Source organism: Seriola aureovittata, chromosome 7 (assembly GCF_021018895.1).
Source record: "Seriola aureovittata isolate HTS-2021-v1 ecotype China chromosome 7, ASM2101889v1, whole genome shotgun sequence".
NCBI classification, from domain to species: domain Eukaryota; kingdom Metazoa; phylum Chordata; class Actinopteri; order Carangiformes; family Carangidae; genus Seriola; species Seriola aureovittata.
Genome location: NC_079370.1, coordinates 9,124,528 through 9,134,904, shown reverse-complemented (window position 1 = coordinate 9,134,904; position 10,377 = coordinate 9,124,528). Strand labels below are relative to the sequence as shown.

General features: G+C 40.5%; 1 protein-coding gene across 4 annotated transcripts in view; it reads right to left on the bottom strand.

Moving 5' to 3' along the window:
• Positions 1 to 1,426: 1,426 nt before the first annotated feature.
• Positions 1,427 to 10,377, bottom strand: part of LOC130171794 (polycomb protein SCMH1) — a 56,761-nt gene continuing 47,810 nt past the window's right edge. For 3 of the 4 annotated variants that reach the window (XM_056379962.1, XM_056379961.1, XM_056379963.1), the window contains exons 9-17: positions 8,375 to 8,619; positions 7,732 to 7,923; positions 6,787 to 6,913; positions 6,195 to 6,395; positions 5,675 to 5,845; positions 4,800 to 4,922; positions 3,776 to 3,907; positions 2,529 to 2,662; positions 1,427 to 2,313 (exon numbers count right to left, since the gene is read on the bottom strand). In XM_056379962.1, the coding sequence (XP_056235937.1) occupies positions 2,194 to 2,313; positions 2,529 to 2,662; positions 3,776 to 3,907; positions 4,800 to 4,922; positions 5,675 to 5,845; positions 6,195 to 6,395; positions 6,787 to 6,913; positions 7,732 to 7,923; positions 8,375 to 8,619 (1,445 nt within the window). In that variant the 3' untranslated portion in view covers positions 1,427 to 2,193. The remainder of the gene's footprint in view (positions 2,314 to 2,528; positions 2,663 to 3,775; positions 3,908 to 4,799; positions 4,923 to 5,674; positions 5,846 to 6,194; positions 6,396 to 6,786; positions 6,914 to 7,731; positions 7,924 to 8,374; positions 8,620 to 10,377) is intronic. The other variant, XM_056379964.1, reaches the window with a different exon arrangement.

Here is a 10,377-nt window from a genome sequence, read left to right as displayed (position 1 = left end):
TCTCATTGCTTTACATGGTATATGACTGTTGGGGCAAACACAGTGGATGACTCAGGAACTCTGCACAGCATTGTTAGTAAATATCGAGGGTAGGATTTCCCCAAAGTGCCTAACAGTATTCTACTATATGTCATAACAATAACGACAATCTATACTGCTTTTATGTTTTGGATATTCAGCTTAATACTTAGAGACCTCTGCCTGTAGCCCTATCAGCGAATAAGAACGGCACCTGATAAAAATCACACTGCAGTGTTAAAACTCACCTCACAACCTTCACAAACACAATATGTGGCACGAGGAGCTGTTATTTCTAAAAATAGCACTGGTTTCATGCACAACACTTTGGCTACTATTACACATCAACAAGCACAGGCTTCAGCCATGAGCTCTGAGCGGGTCACATGTGCCTGAGCATAACACACAAACACAGCACAGATTGTGTGTATGTGTCATATGCTTGTTCTCACACACACACACACACACACACAACACACACACACACACACACACACACACACACACACACACACACACACATCCATGTCAGTTAGTATCAGTGGGTTTGGTCACTGTTTTCAGCCCTACGTGTTATGTTTTCCTGTTTTCACTAGGAGGATGTGGTTAGATTTTTCTGTCTTGGGCTGAGTTGCTTCAGCAGACACACAGAAGTCATGTTTCGCCCACAAGCCTAATAGCCCACTCATGTACTGACAGAAACAATGACAGCCATATTTACCAGAAACAACATGAACAATAGATGCAGATAATCTTGAAGAGAGAGTCTTTAAATAATGGAGAATAAATTAAATAAGACAACAACAACACAGGAGAAATACTGACAATGAAGCAACAAAATAACAACTGTGAGAAATCAGCATTACGTGGTATAAAAATATCACCAACATTATCATGCTGAGTCTACCAGATGGAGATATGGCCACCTATGGCAGTGCATGTCCGTGAGTCCCAAGGAGAAACAGCTAGGAGACATGTCTTCTTAAAGGTAAACAGGGCTGTGCTGCCCTCTGTTGGTCAACTTCTGTAAGTGGAAAAACCCAAAGAAGATGACATTGTTCTTCAAAATAAAAATATACAAAATATATGAATAAATAGCAAAGTAATTAATGTATAAACATGTACAGTTTTAAATGGACTTCCTAATTTTAACTCAGTTAAAATATGTATATATGTATACATACACACACACACACCTCTAAGAGCTTCAAAATGTCAGATTTGTCAAATCTTATATGTTGTATACAGTATAATTAGTCTATATAAAAAGGTCTGTCAAATTAAAGGGAGAAAATATTTCTAATTCAAAGAATAGGTTAACAAAACACGAGAGTGTAAACAGGATGTCGTCACAAATTGTGGTTTAAAAAGGCGTGGCAGACGTAGCAGAGCAAAACTAAACCAACTGTTGAATTATTATATATTTATTGAACAATGTTAAGTATGATAGGGCTCTCCATGTAGGAACTCTAATAATATAGTATAAAAAATTAAAAAAGTACAAATAACAAAGACAGGACAAGGCATTGTAAACAACATCCAGAGTAAGACAAAAGAAACAGATTTCCTCATGGCAGTATTTTCAGAATAAAGTTTTTTTTCCTTTCATAAAACATGTTTTTTTTTTCTCCCCATAATATTGTTGTAGTTGCAAAATTGCGCCTCAAACAGAGACATTAATCAGAAGCATTCCCAACTATTGGGATGAATGTAGTGATTTCTTTTCTTATTTTAGGGTTTTCTTTCTTTTAGCATATCCAACACAAACCGTTGAAAAAGGCAAAAATACCATATATTCATGAAGTACAAAATATGAAATGTACAGAATAAATGTAACATAATAAAAGCAGGCCAAAAAAAGCCTTTTACAGTTAAAATGGCCACATTTGACTCTTCAAGTTATACTGAAATGCAAAACAGATGTCAGACAAGTGGGTGATCCTACGTATCCCATGCTGCCTTAGGGCTGGATTGTGCTACACAAAATAGACATTCCTCATTGGATGAGGTCAGGACAGGGGTATGTAATACCAGATATGGTGGTCTGATGGAAGCTGCTACATGTAAATGGTCAGTATATGTCCAATATGCAGTGCATTATATACTGATCCCAGAACAGGGAGGTGGAGCTGGAGTTAAGTCCTTTGGAAGGCTGCTGCTGGTCGTCTGACCTCCTCAAGGCCGTTTGAGCTTGTCGATGTGGAAGGTGAGTTTGAGGGCGGGACCGAGCTTTAAGCCCATATATTTCATCATCATGTCACTGCGCAGCAACAGGAGTGCTTTGCCGTCAATCTCCTGTAGCAGAGGGAGGGAGGAGTGAAAGAAATTTTATGTTATTTGGCACGGTCCAAAAAGTTCAATTTTGTAAAAGTAGCAAAGGTACGAAACAAAAACCTATGTATAGTATAAGCTAAAAAGTGTATTTGAAGTTTCAGAGAAAAATGTTTAGGTCTATATTTTCTAAAGCAAAACACAGTGAAGCATCTTCATCGTTATGAGTGAATACATACATGTTTTCTGAAAAGGTCAGCATGTGGAGCCAGCACTGGGTCGATATCTCTGATATACTGCATAACATTCTCCACTGTCCACAGGTTGGGGTCCTGACCACTGGGCCTCGGGCTCTCCCGGAAACTGCCTGAGCCTGAGGAGGCACAAGTTCACACACAGATTCATTCATTTTCATCTGCTTAATTGTTATGTTACTTCAATTTTTCACAAGGGTTCACTAAATGACCAAGCACTAACACTCTTGAGTTTGTAACACCAAAATATAATTCACAAAAAACACTACATCTTAACCAAGTAACAACTGGTAGAGCTGCTCTAGCATGTGAGCTAATCTAATAAATCTAACTTCTATGCGTCCTGTGCTGATATGATGGAGTTGTAAATCCTGCTTTATCTGTTTTGTCAAAACAACTAAAGCTCAAATTATACTTCTTTCATCATCACCGCTGTGAGGGTTGGCGTTCCCTACATTTCCTCATCTGCCCATGTCTGAGAATGCCTCGGTGGAGGGCTATATTTATAACCACACAGACCGTACACCCTGACAAGCGTGAGCACATCCGTCTGTGCGGACACAAATTGTAAAACAGGATCATCCACTTGTTTATGGTCAATATCCCACTATTTACCCACTGTAAGTAATTCCAACAGTCTGTAAACATTATTCCTCTTGCAAATATATACATTTCTAGCAAACAGCATATTGTGACAAAAGTGCTAAAATCTATCATTATGAGTCTTAAAAACTGTATTGGTTAAAAGCCTATTTACTTACAGTTCATTCAAAGTGATTCTCCTGATTCTAAGGTGTTATGACGCATTCAGGCAGACAGCTGCCTTGCATGAACAAAATGCAGGTCCCTTATTCATTTGAATGCGGCCTTCCGGTGTCACAGCTCGGGTATCCATGTAGAAGGCTCCAGCAAAAAAATATGCAGCGTCACCATATGGCAAAGTGCTATGTTGGCCGATCAAATATGTGTAAGCGCACATTCCTGGTAGACTGATTTGTAAAGCTGTATTTCTGCTGTTTATCTCACGGAGATAAAATGAAAGCCGCCATGATTACTTACGATGATGATGACCAATGTCAGAGTACGATAAACCACTGTGCATTATCAGAAGCAACATGGCCACATTCTTTTACTTTTCTTTATTTTTTTTAAAATATAGGGCAGTTTTAGTTAAATCGCCCACTTATTATAATATCACTACACTGAACTACTGTATCAGTGTCTCTTCCTACCTGTAAAGTTGTTGTGATGCAGCAGCTTGGAGGGAGACCTCAGTCCGGGCGGCAGTCCCGTAGAGTTTGGAGAGAGAGGGCTCTTCTTTAAGTGCTCTGATGCGGCAACACTGTTCTCCATGAAGGACTCGCCTGGGAACAATAAATCAACACACTGATACTTAAACAATCCCAAATACCAAGAGAGACCACCAGCCAAAAAATACTGAATGTTAAAAAAATATTTTACAGAGATGTCTGTAACCCTCTGAGAAAACTGCAGTGATTTGAGTGTGTTCTGGCCTTCTGTAAAAGTGGAAGGCCTTTTAAAAGGGGACACTGCCCTTTAACATAAATCTCTTCAAATATTCCATTAACATAATTAAAATCTAAGGAAATTGAAAGATGATTAAATGATTAACCTCCTGCCCCAGAATTTAATACCCCTGCTCCTTAGCCAAGAGCCTCTTTTGTTTTACAAGCACCTTTTATATGATTATATAAGGCTTTACTGGACAACTCAGAGCAGTTGATTAACAGAATAAAAGGTCTCATATAAAACATGGTGCAGCATTACAGTTGAGAGCCACTGATTATAATAAATAAATATTATAACACATCAGTGGAAAGGTTATCTAATCAGTGAAATCCTTTGGTTTGAGTCCGTTTCTAATTCTTATTTTACTCATAAACAAAAGAACAAAGAAAAATACCATCCAAAGGCATTTTAAAAATTAGAAATTTACGAGCCAGGAGCAGAATACCTCTCATATACAATGATCCTGCAAAGCACAAAGTGGCTTTGGCCATATCTGTGGGAGTGCACAGCAGCTGGCATATTAACCTCTGGTATGTAGGAAAAATAAATTATTACTGTTAATAGTGGAATTAAAGCCAATCACTAAAAACGGAGTGAGCAAACTAGCTAGAAACAACATTCATCCAGACATGACAGTCCTCTGACTAACATTAATATTATTGTCCAAACGCATTGGGCATGACGTACATGGTAGATTTAATAAAATGACTAAGATTACAAAAATACCATCAGTGGAGTGCCGGGGGATTTTGGCCAGTTTCTGGGGAAGGGGACTGTTGTAGTTCTGAAGGAACCTCTTGGTGCCTCGGCCTGGGCCCGTCGTCAGGCTGTCACCAAAACTCCTCCTCTCTAAAAGCACCACATACGGAGGAGAACAAATCGAGTAGCGGACACACAGAGCCTGTCAAATATGTAAATTCTTAAGCAATGGAATTGGTTTGGGTTGGCATCGTGTGTCAGCATTCGAAGCAACCGGCTTGCCAATGAACATCATATTTCATTCATTTTGTACTCCACTTCAAAAAGGTAGCTTATTGTCAGTATGACTGTATCCAACACAATTTCTTTTCATGTCTGATTCATCTTCCCAAGAAATCTAAACTCCAGCCATGAAATTTCCCACATTACAACAAGTTATTTTCCTTTTGTGCAGCTGTGTAGAACATAGTCTACAGATGCTCAGGGGAGGCACATGTTGCACCTCTCCCTTGAGCATTTCAAGATTTGTTTCTTAGGAGGTCTACTAGCGACATCTCCACATGAATAAGGCAGATTTTCTTCATCTGTAGGGACTTTTTTAATCTCCTAAAATCAACTACATACAAAAAAATAAAACACAATTAAAGCACCAATTCTAGCGTTGCCATAAAGGTTGGTTCATTATGTCATTAATCTAATAAATATGTAATAAGTCTGTTTTATTGTTAAATTGTTTTCAAATTCAACAGACATATCCCGTTCTAATAATAAGGACAAGTTCAACACAGTTGTTGTAAATGATGATGAATTTGGTATTTGCATGCACCAAACATGGTATGAGAGCCTCCAGAATATTATCAAAGTGAAGTTGTGAACACACAAGAGCAGTGTGCAGTGCTCACCTGTAGTGTATGTGTGACTGTTGTAGTGCAGGCCTCCTCTGGCTACAGGCTGGCTGCCAAACAGAGGATCGCAGTGAAGGTTGTGGCAAAGTTTTTCAAGGAAACGGAGAACGTAGGTGACACTGCTGACTGTAGGCAGGGTCAGGGTGTGCTGCTGCTGCTCAAAGTAGGCTGCACGGGACAAACAAGGCAAATAACAGAAAATCATGTGCTGTTCAATGACATGTACAGTAAACAATGAATAAACCCACTCTCACTGATGTGAGAGTGGGTTTTTCAGAGAGTTATTCAAAGGTTTTCTGGTCCTCACATTTTATGTATGCTATTAAAATTGTATTTACACTAAACAAGGCAAGATCTTCTTTTTGAGGGAAGTAAATAATAAATAAATGCACAACAGCACAACGTCCTGCTCTAATGGAGCATAATTAATAAAAGATGTGATATCACCACAACCATTAAAACGCTGTTTCTTGAGGACTTTCTGCAGAAGGACTGGAACACAGTATGTTACCCCTACCTGAGATGATTTCACCACCTTGGCCAGATTTGAGGCAAGAGAAGACGGTGCCCTGGTTGTGGGCAGAGTCCACACAAGCCTGGACACACTGCTGAAGCACTGAAGAGGCCCGGCCTGGCCCAAAGTGGTCCGGGAGCTGCTGGATACGCCGTTGGTCCAAATGGGGCCCCACCTTGCCGTACTTGTTTAGGTACACACACACTACAGGACAGAACAACAAGCCGAAGATGTTTAATCCATCAAATCACCACTTTGCTGACTTTAAACCTTGTTTCAAAGTATTAAATATAGGAGCAGAAACTCTTATATCACTCACAATACTTGGCAGGTTTCTCTGCATCACAGAAAGCTTGGCAGGTATGACAGACAGGTATTGTATTTTTGCTCTGCTTACTCACTAGTGTCAAGTGAAACCAAGCTACTGTACATCTTTATGATCTGTATCTGTCAGACTATGTTGCTCAAAAAGCACAGAGGCAGTGACAGTGTGTGACAGCATGAGTCACAGTTTAAAACATGTGCTGAACAATCCAGACAGGAAAACCCATCAATAATAATGGGCAGCATGTCTAGGTCTGTGGACGTCATATACCTGTGGGAGCCTGTAGTGCAGAGTTGGGGATGGTGGCATTGTCCAGAGGCACGGTGCTGGTGTCGGGCTCTGGGGTACTGCTGGTGGGAGACGTCGGGACTGGATTAGGTACCACGCGTGGTTTTCTCTGGATACAAACACACACATTCAGACATTTTACAGCTTTTACTGGTTCATTACCATCAAGACATTTGATATGAATAGTTCATAATACAGCATCAAATGTGACTCTTTATGTTGCACTTAGTTGTTATCTTCATATTCAAACTCAAAAAACAAAGTGCCATTGTGTTGTAACATCAGAAATCAAAACAAAGATCAAAAGGAAATTTCATAACTCTGCCAAGTATTTCCATTAATCTCTCCTCAGTACATTATTGGGGCCTGATGAGTGCAGCTACCTGCTTTGCCAGCACACAAACTAGATGCTGCCAACAACTGCTGTGTACAACCACTGTGTTTTTGCCCAGTTCATTTGAAATGGAAACCAGCTCAATCTGCCTTACTTGGAAAACACGGGATGGTATTCATTTATACATTTTCCTCGAAGACACAATAAACATGTGGAAAGATGGACCCTTTTTCAATTTGCGTACTACTTTGAAACATATTTTCTTGAGGTGTTGGCCAGTTTAACTCGTCAGAAAGGTAGTAAGAACACACGAGAGTGGGATTTTGCAGAGTAGAGATATACATAACAAGCTTATCAACAGATGTAATATATTAATACAATAGTTATTTATCATTCATTTTTTTTAAATGAACCAACTTGTCTAAGTAAAGAAGGTGAGCACTGGACAATACATGCTGTTGACTCCTGAGATGCTAATAGATGATGTATGAGGTTTGTAACAAGTATATCTGATAGGTTACCGCCAAATGCTATAATGTAATATTCAGCGGTCCAGTAATGCCTGTGTTTATATGTATGTCGGGGACAGCTACCTTGCTGCCAGGCTTGGGCCCTCTTTTCTTTGGGATCTTGATAGGTTCTGCCTGATTCTGGGCCTGCTGCAGAGCTATCCTCTGTGCCCAGTTGGCAGGCAGTCTTCCCCTGGTTCGCCCCGGGCCTGTCACTGGCCGTCCTGGGCCAGCCATAGCATCTTCCAGCCAGCCAGCTCTTTTTGCCCAGCCCAGCTGCAAACAAAGAGCAAAGGAGACACAGAGTCAAAAGGGGCAAACTGTTCATGCTGTGATACTTTTGAGATATTCGCCTCTGAGATTTCTGCCATCCCAATATAATGGACGTGAATGGTATTTTGTCTGTGGTACTCGCAGCATGAAAAAGTCAAACCAACATGTCTTTCCAGAAACGATGTCCCAGTTACTCTCGATAATCCTCAAGCCTTACTGTGAATAGAAACTGTCACCATAGAGCCAAATATTTTTCCCTGCACTGTAATTGGGAAGAGGCAGACATCTGACAAATATCTCAAAACCTGGGAAAATAAAACCCAAACTATCTAAACGGCTATTCATCATCAGATGTAAATGGGAATATATGCTTTTTGTCATTTGGGTGAACTGACGCTGAAATTGAAGGGATCCGTCCGTCCCTGATGGAGTCTCTAAAAACCTTCATGCCTACCTTACTGCCAGGCTTGGGCCCTCGTTTTTTGGGGATCTTGATGGGCCCCAGGTCTTTGCCTGGCTGAATGCTCTGTGGTCCCAACCCTGAGGCCTTCTGACCCCAGGGCCCTGTGACCTTGGTTTTCCTGCGGCCTGGTTTCCGTCCTCTCTGACCTGGAGGTCTGCCCACCGTTGGGGTGGGGTGCATGGCTGGGCTCTCCACACTCCCGTCTGTCAGCGCCCCAAGGCTCTTGGGTAACACTACTGCATGGACAAAGATGGACAAATACACAAGAAATATGGGAGTTGAGTAAAAAGCTATGGCATAACAGTGAAAAAGAACAAATTAAGAATTATAGCTCCAGGTTTCCCATTTAATCAAAGGGGGTAAAATGAAATGTAATCACTTTTGCACAGTCAGAGTAGTTATTTTCTCATTAATTGCATAAGTGAGAAGGAATGAGGGTGAGAGGTTACACCAAGACGTGCACACTCCAATTCGCTTCCTCTGCTCATTCTGTGAATGTTAACCTTTCAGTGAACTGAAAGCTGGATTTTTTTCTGCATATAAAGAAGGTCACAGAAATCAGACTCTTGGGAAATTCACTGCAATAAGATTTTTCTACATGGATTAATGGAGGGCCAAAAAAAATACATGCAGCAATGATAATGACACACTGTCTTGCAGTATGGCATCAATAAACTGCTAATGCTAATCACACTACCTTCTCTTTGTAAGCACCACAGATAAAATTCCTTTCCCATAAAATCACAAGTCTCAAAACCTGAGAAAATGAACCCAAACCATCTGCATGGTAAAAGTAAATGGTAAATGTATATCATTATGCTGGGTACAATACATCATTGTAGTCTTGCTTTATGAAATGAGACAAACAGGCTAACTGTAACAAACATAACATGATGAAGCAGAGGAAAAACCAAGGACAGAAAGCTATTGGACAAGAGGAAGGGACATAGATAATCAAAGACGGTTTTCCTTTGACCTACCCTCAAGACCCTTGTGGCTAGAATAAAAAAGGAGAAATGTGTGAACACCTTAAAAGCCCGAGGAATAAACCCTCATAAAGAAGGAACCTGCTGACAGCTGTGAGCCAGTCTTAGAATGTATATCTCAAACTCCCACACATTAACACAAACCCTTCCTGTCTTGATGGGAAGCATTTCAGAAATCACATGTGGCACAGTGGGAAAAAGCACATGCTATAACATTAAGAGAAAGCCTAAATTAAATACATAAAAACAACCAACTAAGACGCGCGCTTTATGATCTATTGCAGCTGGCAAAACCTCAAGAATGTATGCATGCAAAAACAACCACACAGCAAAAAGAAACACAGTATAGCCAGGATTGCTGGCTACACATGCACCTGCAAGCCTGCACAAACAAACACACACATGCACACGCACACACACACACACACACACACACACACACACACACACACACACACACACACACACACACACACTAACATATACAAACTAAAATACACTGGTATTCATCCTGGATCAACCCACGACAGATTTACGAGAGGAACAGCCACATTCATTAACACAGGTCTCGGCCCGTGGGGTTGTATTTATTAAACACACTTTTACACAGGCACACCAATCAATGCAAAGCTCAGTCTGCCGGCTACTGCTACTTTTCATAGGGGAGCCCCTGTGAAGCTACGAAAAAAAACCAAAAAAAAACAAGACATCTGATTGATCTTCCACAGATTGGACAATTCGTAGATAATATGTTTAAAAGGTTTACAGAGCTCGAGGTTAGATGTTCATTGATCAAATGGCAGTGCTTGTAAATACAGCCCAACAAGCGCGTAACAAGCCAACCCTTGTTTTTTCCCTCTCCTCTGAGTGCACTGAGTTCATTGAGTTCACAAAGCCACCACTGCCAACCTCATATTACAGCAAGATATCTTCCCAAGTGCTTTTAATCTATCACTCGGACTGCATTTCTGTAATTTCATTCATCTTTACTCACCTCTCTGGCTCAAA